Source organism: Schistocerca serialis, chromosome 4 (genome assembly GCF_023864345.2).
Source record: "Schistocerca serialis cubense isolate TAMUIC-IGC-003099 chromosome 4, iqSchSeri2.2, whole genome shotgun sequence".
Lineage (NCBI taxonomy): Eukaryota > Metazoa > Arthropoda > Insecta > Orthoptera > Acrididae > Schistocerca > Schistocerca serialis.
Window position 1 is genome coordinate 42,548,185 of NC_064641.1, and position 15,782 is coordinate 42,563,966.

A 15,782-nucleotide genomic window follows, 5' to 3' on the forward strand; every position below is an offset into this window, starting at 1 on the left:
ATGCACATATCACTATCCCAGTACTTTCGTCACCTTAGTTTATAAAGAATACTAGAAATATAAGCTTTTTGACTAAGTCCTTCCTTAGAAGTAGAAGTTTCTTACATTCACACAAAAACAACTCACACACACATAGCTATTGTCTCCAGCCACTAGGCCATGACTGCAACTGCATTTAATGTGAGTAGTGCTTAACAAGGACAGGATGGCTGGCCAGCCATTTATTTCTCCTCCACTAATTCGATTTTGAAGAGAGAAATGTGTTGAATTTGTCTCTTTAAGATCAAGCAAAGTCCAAGGTGGAATATGAACTATGATGAAAAGGTTAGACTGCTACTCTCTGTAAAGATGTCATGTTGAGATGCTGACAGTCACAACAAAAAGACTGTTATACACAAAGCTTTTCGCCAAAGGCCTTCCTCAGGAAAGGAAAAAGCACACAAGCAAGTACACCTCACACACACACACACACACACACACACACACACACACACACACACACACAAAATCGCTATCTCTGGCCAGTCCAACCAGAATGCAACTGAAACATGTTGAATGGGAGCATCAGTTTGGAGAGCAACACATTTCAGTTACATTCTGGTCAGAGTGTCCAGAGATAGCAGTTGTGTGTGTGTGAGGAGTGCTTGTTTGTGTGAGTGTTTTTTCTTTTTCTGGTGAAAAGTTTGACTGAAAGCTTAGTGTATAACAATCTTTTTGTTGTGACTGCTGCAATTCAATGTGTTCTCTTTGAGATCTACCATACTAGCAACAGAAATTAACTAGCTCCCTTTCAAAAAGTGAAGTTAATACTTATATCTCTGTAATTAAAGTAACTATGTCCAGTGTCTACATAAAAAAGAATTACATCTTAAATAATTACAGACATACTTGATGTACACAGCTTAGACTCATCCTGCATACATCAATGATACAGGTTCCTTTAGAGTCCATGATGATAGTGGGAAATTTGGAATTGAAAAAGGAGTCAGGCAAGTAGATTCCTAAACTGAAGGAAAAGAAAATGGAGTACTTATTTATGGGGCATTACAAAAAATGTTCACTAAAGATGGTAATTTGTCTCACTGGAGACTCTTGAGAAATAGGCAAATTCTCAAGAATCTCACAAAGCAGCTTGGGATGTGTTGAATTGTGCTGCACTCTCTTTGGGTAATTCTTATCAATGCACAGTTAGTGTAAAAATTATGAGTAGTTGTTGATTAAGCTATACCTTTACTAGGCACTGCTTTCTCAAATCTGACTGAAATTTGTAACACATAACAATGCATAGAAAACACACTCAGTTAAAAATCACACTTGCTCTATCTCATTGTTGCTCACATTCATCCTCACATTCATACTATTACTCAAGCTGTAAACATGCTCATTGTTTTAAAACCACCTTCATATGTTGAGAAAATAACAGACGGCTAAAATAACAACTCCTAGATATAATGGCAGATGGAAAAAAATGAGCCAGCCACCTCAATAACACATTAAAGCTTCTTCCAGAGGCCTAGAGCAAAATATTGGTAGTGGATACCTCGAAACTGGTACATTCAGTTAATGAACACATCCAAAATTATGTCCAAGCGAAAAACAAAGTATTTGTGAACAATATTTCTCTTTTTTTCAGTTTTCTGTGTCTATTTTCATGAATAAATCACAATCTCGAAATTTTCAGACTTTCACTAGATGTCAGTAACATCTTAGTATGCAGAACAAATTTCACTCTGCAGCAGAGTGTATACTGATTTGAAACTTCCTGGCAGATTAAAATTGTGTGCCAGACCAAGACTCAAACTTAGGTTCTATGCCTTTCATGGCCAAATGCTGTAATGACTGAGCTATCTATGTACAATTTGTGACCCACACTCACAGCTTTATTTCTGCCAGTACCAGGTGAGGCACTGGCAGAAGTAAAACTGTGATGGAAAGTCGTGAGTCATGCTTGGATAGCTCAGTTGGTAGAGCATTTTCCCATGAAAGACAAAGGTCCCAGGATCAAGTCCTCATCCAGCACACAGTTTCAGTCTGCCAGGATGTTTCATTGTCATAATGATTGCTCATTGCAAAACCTTCAGTGTCAAAGTGCCTTTGTACCTTAACACTTATTCTAAGGTTCCTGATATGTTTAGCTGATATTAACAGAAGCATATGACCACAGGAGGTCCTAAAAGAGAGAAAGTCTGAAGTGTTCTAAAACATGTTACACATCTAAATTGAATGACTGCTTATAGTTTTATTTTGGCAATATTAGAAAATGATAGATTGCTACTAACCATATAGCAGGGATGTTGAGTTGCAGACAGACACAACAAAAAAACTGCTAAACATGAAAGCTTTCAGCCAGAAGGTCTTCTGAAATAGACAACATACACACACACACATTCATGCAAATGCAGCTCACATACACACATGGCCACTGTCTCTGGCTTCCGAGGCTTTATTTTATAAGATACAATGTTTAATATTTTAATTATTTTGCCTACATGTTTAAAAATAAATATTACAGAGTATGTGGTGCATATTCTTGTTAACACAATGATTTGTCTCCCAAACAAACTCCAAAGCCACAATATCTAGATCTTTAAATACTTGCTACAACCCTGTATATGAGGACAGGCCAGATTTAGGTCAGTAACTAAGTGAGTAATCATATCAGATTACTGCATGGGAAACTGACTGAATACATAAAACAATACTTATGGCAGCATAGTAAAAATGGTATTATCCCAAAAATGCACAGACAAATACATTTTACCCTGGAAAATGAGTGATATACTGTCATTATTAATCATACATACACTAGCCCCCCATGAACCATGGACCTTGCCGTTGGTGGGGAGGCTTGCGTGCCTCAGCGATACAGATAGCCGTACCGTAGGTGCAACCACAACGGAGGGGTATCTGTTGAGAGGCCAGACAAACGTGTGGTTCCTGAAGAGGGGCAGCAGCCTTTTCAGTAGTTGCAAGGGCAACAGTCTGGATGATTGACTGATCTGGCCTTGTAACAATAACCAAAACGGCCTTGCTGTGCTGGTACTGCGAACGGCTGAAAGCAAGGGGAAACTACAGCCGTAATTTTTCCCGAGGGCATGCAGCTTTACTGTATGATTACATGATGATGGCGTCCTCTTGGGTAAAATATTCCGGAGGTAAAATAGTCCCCCATTCGGATCTCCGGGCGGGGACTACTCAAGAGGATGTCGTTATCAGGAGAAAGAAAACTGGCGTTCTACGGATCGGAGCGTGGAATGTCAGATCCCTTAATCGGGCAGGTAGGTTAGAAAATTTAAAAAGGGAAATGGATAGGTTGAAGTTAGATATAGTGGGAATTAGTGAAGTTCGGTGGCAGGAGGAACAAGACTTCTGGTCAGGTGACTACAGGGTTATAAACACAAAATCAAATAGGGGTAATGCAGGAGTAGGTTTAATAATGAATAGGAAAATAGGAATGCGGGTAAGCTACTACAAACAGCATAGTGAACGCATTATTGTGGCCAAGATAGATACGAAGCCCACACCTACTACAGTAGTACAAGTTTATATGCCAACTAGCTCTGCAGATGACGAAGAAATTGAAGAAATGTATGATGAAATAAAAGAAATTATTCAGATTGTGAAGGGAGACGAAAATTTAATAGTCATGGGTGACTGGAATTCGTCAGTAGGAAAAGGGAGAGAAGGAAACATAGTAGGTGAATATGGATTGGGGGACAGAAATGAAAGAGGAAGCCGCCTGGTAGAATTTTGCACAGAGCACAACATAATCATAGCTAACACTTGGTTTAAGAATCATGAAAGAAGGTTGTATACATGGAAGAACCCTGGAGATACTAAAAGGTATCAGATAGATTATATAATGGTAAGACAGAGATTTAGGAACCAGGTTTTAAATTGTAAGACATTTCCAGGGGCAGATGTGGACTCTGACCACAATCTATTGGTTATGACCTGTAGATTAAAACTGAAGAAACTGCAAAAAGGTGGGAATTTAAGGAGATGGGACCTGGATAAACTAAAAGAACCAGAGGTTGTACAGAGATTCAGGGAGAGCATAAGGGAGCAATTGACAGGAATGGGGGAATTAAATACAGTAGAAGAAGAATGGGTAGCTTTGAGGGATGAAGTAGTGACAGCAGCAGAGGATCAAGTAGGTAAAAAGACGAGGGCTAGTAGAAATCCTTGGGTAACAGAAGAAATATTGAATTTAACTGATGAAAGGAGAAAATATAAAAATGCAGTAAGTGAAACAGGCAAAAAGGAATACAAACGTCTCAAAAATGAGATCGACAGGAAGTGCAAAATGGCTAAGCAGGGATGGCTAGAGGACAAATGTAAGGATGTAGAGGCCTATCTCACTAGGGGTAAGATAGATACCGCCTACAGGAAAATTAAAGAGACCTTTGGAGATAAGAGAACGACTTGTATGAATATCAAGAGCTCAGATGGAAACCCAGTTCTAAGCAAAGAAGGGAAAGCAGAAAGGTGGAAGGAGTATATAGAGGGTCTATACAAGGGCGATGTACTTGAGGACAATATTATGGAAATGGAAGAGGATGTAGATGAAGATGAAATGGGAGATATGATACTGCGTGAAGAGTTTGACAGAGCACTGAAAGACCTGAGTCGAAACAAGGCCCCCGGAGTAGACAATATTCCATTGGAACTACTGACGGCCGTGGGAGAGCCAGTCCTGACAAAACTCTACCATCTGGTGAGCAAGATGTATGAAACAGGCGAAATACCCTCAGACTTCAAGAAGAATATAATAATTCCAATCCCAAAGAAAGCAGGTGTTGACAGATGTGAAAATTACCGAACTATCAGCTTAATAAGTCACAGCTGCAAAATACTAACACGAATTCTTTACAGACGAATGGAAAAACTAGTAGAAGCCAACCTCGGGGAAGATCAGTTTGGATTCCGTAGAAACACTGGAACACGTGAGGCAATACTGACCTTACGACTTATCTTAGAAGAAAGATTAAGGAAAGGCAAACCTACGTTTCTAGCATTTGTAGACTTAGAGAAAGCTTTTGACAATGTTGACTGGAATACTCTCTTTCAAATTCTAAAGGTGGCAGGGGTAAAATACAGGGAGCGAAAGGCTATTTACAATTTGTACAGAAACCAGATGGCAGTTATAAGAGTCGAGGGGCATGAAAGGGAAGCAGTAGTTGGGAAGGGAGTAAGACAGGGTTGTAGCCTCTCCCCGATGTTGTTCAATCTGTATATTGAGCAAGCAGTAAAGGAAACAAAAGAAAAATTCGGAGTAGGTATTAAAATTCATGGAGAAGAAATAAAAACTTTGAGGTTCGCTGATGACATTGTAATTCTGTCAGAGACAGCAAAGGACTTGGAAGAGCAGTTGAATGGAATGGACAGTATCTTGAAAGGAGGATATAAGATGAACATCAACAAAAGCAAAACAAGGATAATGGAATGTAGTCTAATTAAGTCGGGTGATGCTGAGGGAATTAGATTAGGAAATGAGGCACTTAAAGTAGTAAAGGAGTTTTGCTATTTGGGGAGCAAAATAACTGATGATGGTCGAAGTAGAGAGGATATAAAATGTAGGCTGGCAATGGCAAGGAAAGCGTTTCTGAAGAAGAGAAATTTGTTAACATCCAGTATGGATTTAAGTGTCAGGAAGTCATTTCTGAAAGTATTTGTATGGAGTGTAGCCATGTATGGAAGTGAAACATGGACGGTAAATAGTTTGGACAAGAAGAGAATAGAAGCTTTCGAAATGTGGTGCTACAGAAGAATGCTAAAGATTAGATGGGTAGATCACATAACTAATGAGGAAGTATTGAATAGGATTGGGGAGAAGACAAGTTTGTGGCACAACTTGACCAGAAGAAGGGATCGGTTGGTAGGACATGTTCTGAGGCATCAAGGGATCACCAATTTAGTATTGGAGGGCAGCGTGGAGGGTAAAAATCGTAGAGGGAGACCAAGAGATGAATACACTAAGCAGATTCAGAAGGATGTAGGTTGCAGTAGGTACTGGGAGATGAAAAAGCTTGCACAGGATAGAGTAGCATGGAGAGCTGCATCAAACCAGTCTCAGGACTGAAGACCACAACAACAACAACACTAGTAAATTACAAAGAAAATGAGCCACAAGCTGATGCCAAATTGACTTCGAATATTTCATGCCTTTTCAAATAACAAATAATGTTGATTGTATTTCAGCTATCTAAATTAGTGTATCAGGAACAAATACAAAATTGCACTTCATTTTCTGGGATATACACTCCTGGAAATGGAAAAAAGAACACATTGACACCGGTGTGTCAGACCCACCATACTTGCTCCGGACACTGCGAGAGGGCTGTACAAGCAATGATCACACGCACGGCACAGCGGACACACCAGGAACCGCGGTGTTGGCCGTCGAATGGCGCTAGCTGCGGAGCATTTGTGCACCGCCGCCGTCAGTGTCAGCCAGTTTGCCGTGGCATACGGAGCTCCATCGCAGTCTTTAACACTGGTAGCATGCCGCGACAGCGTGGATGTGAACCGTATGTGCAGTTGATGGACTTTGAGCGAGGGCGTATAGTGGGCATGCGGGAGGCCGGGTGGACGTACCGCCGAATTGCTCAACACGTGGGGCGTGAGGTCTCCACAGTACATCGATGTTGTCGCCAGTGGTCGGCGGAAGGTGCACGTGCCCGTCAACCTGGGACCGGACCGCAGCGACGCACGGATGCAGGTCAAGACCGTAGGATCCTACGCAGTGCCGTAGGGGACCGCACCGTCACTTCCCAGAAAATTAGGGACACTGTTGCTCCTGGGGTATCGGCGAGGACCATTCGCAACCGTCTCCATGAAGCTGGGCTACGGTCCCGCACACCGTTAGGCCGTCTTCCGCTCACGCCCCAACATAGTGCAGCCCGCCTCCAGTGGTGTCGCGACAGGCGTGAATGGAGGGACGAATGGAGACGTGTCGTCTTCAGCGATGAGAGTCGCTTCTGCCTTGGTGCCAATGATGGTCGTATGCGTGTTTGGCGCCGTGCAGGTGAGCGCCACAATCAGGACTGCATACGACCGAGGCACACAGGGCCAACACCCGGCATCATGGTGTGGGGAGCGATCTCCTACACTGGCCGTACACCACTGGTGATCGTCGAGGGGACACTGAATAGTGCACGGTACATCCAAACCGTCATCGAACCCATCGTTCTACCATTCCTAGACCGGCAAGGGAACTTGCTGTTACAACAGGACAATGCACGTCCTCATGTATCCCGTGCCACCCAACGTGCTCTAGAAGGTGTAAGTCAACTACCCTGGCCAGCAAGATCTCCGGATCTGTCCCCCATTGAGCATGTTTGGGACTGGATGAAGTGTCGTCTCACGCGGTCTGCACGTCCAGCACGAACGCTGGTCCAACTGAGGCGCCAGGTGGAAATGGCATGGCAAGCCGTTCCACAGGACTACATCCAGCATCTCTACGATCGTCTCCATGGGAGAATAGCAGCCTGCATTGCTGCGAAAGGTGGATATACACTGTACTAGTGCCGACATTGTGCATGCTCTGTTGCCTGTGTCTATGTGCCTGTGGTTCTGTCAGTGTGATCATGTGATGTATCTGACCCCAGGAATGTGTCAATAAAGTTTCCCCTTCCTGGGACAATGAATTCACGGTGTTCTTATTTCAATTTCCAGGAGTGTACATGAAATAGTCCCATGCCCAAGATTTCCTCTGTGTCACCCTCAACATGCACTATAAGTGATGCATACTTTATATCAAACAAATGACATACTTCAAATGAAATGACTGATTTTTTCTCATCTTTTCTATTACATTGCAGGTTTACCAAATTGCACATGTACTATACTCTGTGAATAGCAGACCAAAGCTCCATTTATGATTCAGCCTATTGGCCTTTCCACAAGATTTCCAAGCCTTTTGTTGTCCTGGGACTCCCATCAGTGATGCCAAATTGTAAGATCAGAAGGATGCTAAAATTCCTGAGAGTCTCACGAGGCACGTCTTATGAGAAATGCATCCATATGTTCTCAAGTTCCTCAAGATGTATTTTCTCATTTCACATCCCTACTGCTCACTATTCATGTCTGTAACAAAAATATCTTCACCACCTTACTATACCTGAATCCAAAAAGTAGACAAGTTTAGGCTCATTCTGTGAATGTGACTGACACACTTTGACAACTATTGAGTCTTCATTTCCTGGCTGAATGCACTCTGGTTTGAAGACTGAAGTAAATACAAACCACAAGTGTGATCACATAAGTTATAATAGCTGGTTACTCTCTTAAAAATCAATGCATTTCTTGTGTGTAGTCACAATTTCTGATGATGATTATTGACAAATAGCACATAAAAAAGCAAGGATTGTCACTCACAGAACAAACATTTTTTTGTCAGGTCTCAGGAAGCACTACAGTGTTATCCCTGTCCCACCTACCCCTTCCACCCACCAACTCCTGCAAAGCCCATCTCCATTTCTGACACTGATTCAATCTTCACAGATGATTTCTTAGGTTATTTGTGCTGAAGCAATCTACTGATTCTGCATTTGTGACCTTATGCTTGTTAAATTTTAAGCTCTGCTCTATTCACTCATTGCATTCCTTTTGCTTCTGGTTCAACTTACTCTTATATTTTGACTTCATTACTTTATCCATGTTTTTTGGCATTTTTTACATATTTTACTGTGTATAACTTCTGCTTAACAAATATTCTGTGCATATGCTCTGGCTGGTTTATTAATTACATTTGGAAATCATGCATATATTGAGCTGCAACTAATTCTTTGCTTTACCAAAATGCTAATCAAGAAGGCATGTAGTGCATGCTCCCACCTGATGATATTAAGCACACAGACATGCAAGACCAAATGCAAAGATGCAATCTATAAGCTATTATCAAAATATTAATGACAGGTGGCTAGCTTATAATGCAGACAAGAGTGACATAATTTTGTTACATCTCCAACTTTGCCAATAACTGCAAGAAAATAATTTTAACCCTTGAGCAGGTGTGCCATTTCTCACAACATGACTGGATGTGCTTTGTACACGTAGAGGATAGCTGTCTTTATGTTACCTAGATAAACACATGTGAACAAAGCTTCTATGGTTTAATCTTATTTTAATTAAATAATGATAAAATAAACTAGCAATATAAGAGCTAAAACACTGTTTAATTAAACAATAATAAAATAAACCTTCATTGGATCTCTGTTGCCACACACAACTGTTACCCCATAGTAATGACCCACTCACATTAAACAGCACAATTGTGTCAGATCCCTGCCAACCACTTGTTTGATTACTAATTATGTCATAGATAACTGCCCCATTGAGAGGACTGTCCTGCTAGCTGAAAATGTAGATCATTTTCTTGCATTGATCTTGAATTTTTCTTGCTGTTTGTTATATTACTGCTGCTCTGTTGGACTTATGACAACACAACATATTACTGTGTTAGCTGAATCAATAATGAAGGAACAGGTATGGGCTCACTATTTTAAAACAAAAATGGACTGGTAGAAAACAATGCTATTTGTGACTGGCGCACTTTATACACAGGCACACCCACTCCACAGATAAAGAAGTTTTTCACACCAGTATGCAATTACTCTACAACAGATAACTGGAAACCTTACAGATCTTACATCCAGTAGTCAGGCATCATGTCTGAACAATTACTGAAGTTTTATCAATGAGGTTTGCCTCTAAACTATAGATACTGTATATAGAGTTGTGTGAATGGAGAGGCACCAGCAATTTCTGTCTCTGACTTAGTTTAATTTCAATATCTGTTTACAGATTATTAACAATCTTGAAACCATTATACCTGTTCCAGAAATCTTATTGAAATGACTTTTATGCAGCTGTATCACAGCTCAATTTCTGAAGCTCATTACAGCCAGAATTCTCTTTAAGAAATATTGGACAATAATGCAACCTAGAACACTTTTCCCAAGAACAGGTTTATTAAATTCATGTCTGATGCATCTCCACCTGTGTACAGGAGGAGCACACTGTGCCGCTGGTGGGAGTCATCAAATTCTCCAGGACACTCACCTTGCCAGACGCCCACAGCGCGAATTCGGAAACAAGTCTCGTGCTCAGGTAAGCTCACTTCCCAAAGCAGACAGCACTGCATAGATAACTGGTAGAGAAGGTATTATCGAGATATATGTTCCGTTCAGAGCAGAATTTGTTTCTGTGTAATAAGTAAATACCGCTGGTGGTTCATGTGAAAGTGCACTGCTAGGTAACAAAGAACTAGTGGTGAGCAAATAAAACGACTGGTGGTGGGGCAATAGAAAGAGGGAGTGCATCAGGTGATGACCAGCACATGGCATTATTCTATCACTTCTGTCTGTCATAGGCTCTTCAGGGTTCACACAGAACATTTAGTGTCATTTTTCAAGTGATTTGCCGTTGTTGTGTTCATTAAGCATGACATAAAATAAACAAAAGAAATATTATATGAATAACTATGAGTAAAAGCATTGCATGTATGAAAATTTTAAATAAATGCATCAGAGGCAGTAACCAAGTACTCTCACAAGTGTGCCCTTTCACTCCCTGTTGTCACAAAAGAGAACATCTATGATGCACAGAACAGGAAAGAGACAGAGAGCAATCAGGTGATGCCAAAATGTTTTTCTAACTCACTCTGTGCAGAATGCAGCACATACTCACCTCATGTCTTCAGCATCATAATGTACAATAACTATAAATGAATAATACACAGAATACTGTGAGCAACATACAGGGTGGAGCACGGTAAATTGCTGATTTGGGAATGAAATAAAAAAATAATGAACACTTAGAAACTTACATTTTTATTTTTCTCATATTGGTCAATAATGGAAGTTTCTAATTACATGGTTTAAACAGCATATCTGGTAAATGTCTTCCTTCACAGTCCACACACTGCCACAGTCATTTCTTGCAACTCTCACACACTCTTTCAAGCAAGTCTTCTGGTATTCTTGCAATTTCAGCCTCAGAATTGTTCTGTAGGTCTTCCAGGGTGTTGTGATGATTGCAATACACCTTTGACTTCAGAAGAAAAAACTCGCATGGGGCTAAATCTGGTGATCGTGCAGGACAGTTGAGATCCCTCATCTGAGAGATAAGCCTTCCAGGAACCGTTTGCCTCAAAAAATTCATGGTAATGCCTGCTGTGTGTGCATTGGCACCATCTCATTGAAATCAGGTATCCTGCAATTCCATTGCCTTGAAAGCCGACTGGAAAAACTCTTGCAGCATAGGTAAGTAACGATCCAAATTCACAGTTACAGCACGACGATTTTTCTGGAAAAAGTAAGGGCCAATGATGCCAACTCATAATATGACACACCACACAGTGAGGCGATCTGAGTGCAGGGGTCTGGTGAATTTGCCTGGGGTTCATGTCACTCTATTACCACATATTCTGTTTGTTTACACACCCACTGATGTGAAAATGTGCCTCATCAGAAAAGAACTCATTAGCATCACAGGGTATGGTTGCAAGCATGTCTTCACAAGATGTTCTTTATGTTTCATAATCCTGTACTGACAACTGATGGACCACGCACATGATACACATGCGAAAATTCAGTTCAGTGTGAAGAATCTGGCAGAGAGAATGTCTTGAAAGTGCATGTTTCTGAGCTAAGCATTTCAAAGATTGAAGTACTGCTACTCTAACACGTGCAACATTTTGTGGTGTTCTAACACTTCTCTCAGGTCCTCTTCATACAGATGACACATTCTCTGTTGTTCTCAATACATTTAACCAATTTAAAATTGATTGTTGTCCAGGAACACGTCCTCGTGGGGGTACTGCAAAATGCAAATGAAAAGCATGCTGCACTACAACGATCAAGTGGGAATTTGAGAAATACACTTCAACACAAAATGAGTGATCCCCACGTGTCCACTGCATTATTGCAACTGAACAATGATTGAATACAAACCTCCTGTCGGTCACTATGAACCATGTCCACTCCCTGCTTTATTTGACCAACAGTGCCACCACAACATTAATTCTAAAAAAGCAATATACTGCACTCCACTCTTTACTTACCATATACTGAATGCTTAACATTACTCTCTTACTTCCTGCTAATTTGCAAATGACATCTTCCACGAACAGTTCGACAACGAGAATAAAGCTTGTGACACTGTGTACACTGATGCTGAATGACTGACGTGTTCAGACAAGTGAGATAATGTTTTATAGTGAAAGTCGATGGTGCAGTGTGAACTTAAATAAGGAACTTGCCATGATGTACAGTAACAATATTCTGGATATGTATGGCTGCAGAGAAGAAGATGGCAGAGAGTCTGTGCTGCATGCTTCTGCTGAACAGTGATAGCTGACATCTGTAAACCTTGCTGAGTGATGGTGGCAGAGCATTGCATTCCCCCCCTCCCATATGGAACACTCTGATATTGTTGTTTTCATACCACCCCTGGCAGTTTCATGAGATAGGTAGACTACTTCTGCATCATGGAACTCTTAGTAACAACTGTATCCTAGCAGATACCATGCCACAAGTTGCTTGGTTGCCATAGACTATCACGCATATGCCCACAATTTTTTTTTTCTTTTTGTTGGCTCCTACATCATCATCATCATCATCATCGTCGTCGTCGTCGTCGTCATGATCAACTGTGTATGAACTGCATGCACACCCCAGCCGTGAGACCCTACAGAGCTGCCCAGTGGCTTATACCCAGAATCTCACCTGTAGTTGTCTGAGGCACACTTAGGTTAAACAGTTCCGTGCAAGGCATACTTGTGAACTTTTTACTGTTTATTCCCTATATTTGTTTAGTTACAGAATTGCCATATATAATTTTTGAAATTTACAATTTCTTACTTTCCTCTCTCGGAAACCTTCAGTTCAGTGAGGTACCATGTTCTGCAGAAATTATTTCCCTTGTGTCCATTTTTATTGCTATATAATTTCACTGCGTTAATGTTCTCTTGTTAATTTTTATGTAATGGTGTACTAATCCAATAAAGGAACTGAAAAGTTAAAAAAGCATTCTCAATGTCCTGTTCATTTTTTCCCACTAATGCCCATACATACTAATACACCATAGGCAGCTTACATGTCCAAGGTTAATCAGGAATGCCTTTCCCACAGTCTCTTCACGGAGAGTGCTGCCAATGCTGTCATGTACACCAGAGTGATAATGCTTTTCTGAACAGTGCTCCTACAGGGTACAGAAAGATTATTTCCCCTCAAATGTGGTATGGCAACTATTATTTAGGCCTATACATGTTTAATTGTTCTGATAAAAAGTTCCTGCAAATTATTTTCAACTAATATCTGCAGAACAACCTGTGCAAGTTCTACATTTTTCTCCTATGCACAGTATCTAAAGTTCCATTCTTAGCTGACAACATTGCAGGAAAAGGAAAAGAAGAAATTTTGCAGGATCTCTGCAGCAATACGTGTGGTATACATGGAAAAAATACTTTTCAGATTTGATTAATTTTCAGAATAGTGAATTAGTTCAGTAATCCGTTATGTGGAAGTCTTGTTAGCAGAGAAAACAGGAAAGAGGAAAGAACCATACTCTGGTGATGTCCAGCAACATGCAAGGAAGCAAATATTTTAGGTGGATGTGAGTGAAAGCATATGCAAAATATCAGACATCTCCTGCCCAGTTGTCATCATTCTGCACCATACCAAAAAAGCTCGTTCCGTTACAAATAACTGGTTTATAAACATGCTGTAATCACTGGACTGACACTTACTAAATAAAATACATTTGTAATGAGACATTAAGCCAAACTTTGACAAAAAGTCACTGAGCTCAGTATGTTATCTAGGATGGAGAATCAACAACAACAGTACAGTATCTAATTTCAGCTGTGTCTAAGGGACATGTAATAGGGCCATTTCAGAATAGTGTACTAGTTTACTACTTCCATGTTATTATATATACTTATATATTATTATATAACTATAATTATACTGAACAAATAATAATAGCTGCAATCACAGGCTTCACACAGATGATGTAATTATTTATGAGCAAGTGTTTTCAAATAAAACTGTAGTAATCTGCAGATACATGTTGCCTAAGTACTAAATCAGTTGTGAAGTACTGAAACTAGATATATTAATATAGAGAATTGTTGACTTATTACCTGCAGCCAGTGAGATATGATATATCCCACCTTCCATTCTCCCTCACTTTCTACCATTATCCACCTTGAAATGCAACGGTCATTTTGTGTGTGTGTGTGTGTGTGTGTGTGTGTGTGTGTGTGTGTGTGTGTGTGTGTGTAGCCACTACATTCTAGAGAAATGTAACTTTATGTCAGCTGCCAGAATGTGTATTGTTCTTACTAGAATAAATGCTTTTTCCTATTTTAATTAACATGATGGCATTTTGTGTGCAGGTATTCACATGGTGCAAAATGACCAGACGATGAGAACAAGTACGCAACTCCCGCCATCACTGTTCCCTGAAGCAATGACAAATGAGTAACAGCTACTCATCTTTAGTGAAACTTCAGTAACATCTGATGTTTCTCAAGGCAGCAGTCTCACCTACATCTCAATGGATGTGACAATATGAAAAATGGGGTGTAGCATTGGTGTAATTCACTTCAATATCCTAATTTGTATTTTTAAAACAACTTTTGTACATTGAATATACACATTTATTCTGTATGTAGGTGAAAAAATACCCAAAAAATGAACCTGCACCATTACATTTGTTTTCAACAGCAGCAATATGTGTGCAATACTAAAAACTTCTCAGGTCTCTGGATATTTCTAATCCACGGATGTAACTGAGATCAATAATGTATATGTATAATTGTAATAAATGTTCTAAATTTTTAATAAAAGATATATGAAATGTTGCTCTTTTTCACCAGAAAGAATATTTATTGTTTGATGAATGCACCACATAAAGAATGTATAAATTCACAAAATATCAAAATTTTAATTAGAATATTTGTTGGCACACTATCATGATCATACAGCAGTTTCAAGAGATGGCAGTGTAGTGTTAACAGTGTGGACAAAGAGCCTAAAGACCCCTCACCAGTCTTCTGTTGGGGCACTTTTACATGACATTTGGTGATGTTCACAAGCAGCTGGGCCCTTGCTTAAACTTAAACAATGGCGAGTGCCTCTGTACCTGATGATCTGTTTGAAAATGAATTAACTGGGTCATAAACGTCCTCAGTGTGTTAAACAGGACCTTTGAATCTTTAACAATTTCATGATTTTTTACAGATCTCCCTCAAGTTCCCCCTTACTCTTTACACAGAGCAAAAGTGATGAATGATACTTGAAACTGTTGTGGCTTGTAGAATACACCATCTTCTTGTGTGTATGTGGGACATTAATACTGTTGTTCTCAGGAGCATACCCAAAACACTTACGTATTAGCAAAATTGTTGCTAATTAGTTTTTGCAGGGAAGCAAAGTGGCTCCTTCTTCTGGCTGAAGAGTTGAAGGGAAAGGAAGAGAGGTGAAGGAGAAGGGCTGGAGAGGTTTAGGGAAAGGTGTACAGTTTAAAAAGTCACCGAGAACCCCAGGTCAGGGGAGACTTACCAGACAGATTCCCCCAAGACAACAATAACATCTATATCAGATGCTCATAACACAATATAGTGAGGTCTGTTCTTAAACTTTTTGAAAGATATTACTTGCAGCAGACTCTAAAAAAATTCAAGTTCATCTCAATAACTCAAAGTTTAAGGAAGTTGACTAAAATGTGCAAATATTTTTGCTTTCTAAAATAATGCAATAATACAAAATTAG

At 40.0% G+C, this 15,782-nt stretch overlaps 1 protein-coding gene across 1 annotated transcript in view; it reads left to right on the plus strand.

Annotated features, from left to right (window-relative positions):
* Positions 1 to 14,570, plus strand: part of LOC126474214 (gastrin/cholecystokinin type B receptor-like) — a 374,680-nt gene extending 360,110 nt beyond the window's left edge. The window contains exons 6-7 of the mRNA XM_050101678.1: positions 10,013 to 10,113; positions 14,405 to 14,570. Coding sequence (XP_049957635.1) covers positions 10,013 to 10,113; positions 14,405 to 14,493 — 190 coding nt within the window. The 3' untranslated portion in view covers positions 14,494 to 14,570. The remainder of the gene's footprint in view (positions 1 to 10,012; positions 10,114 to 14,404) is intronic.
* Positions 14,571 to 15,782: the final 1,212 nt, after the last annotated feature.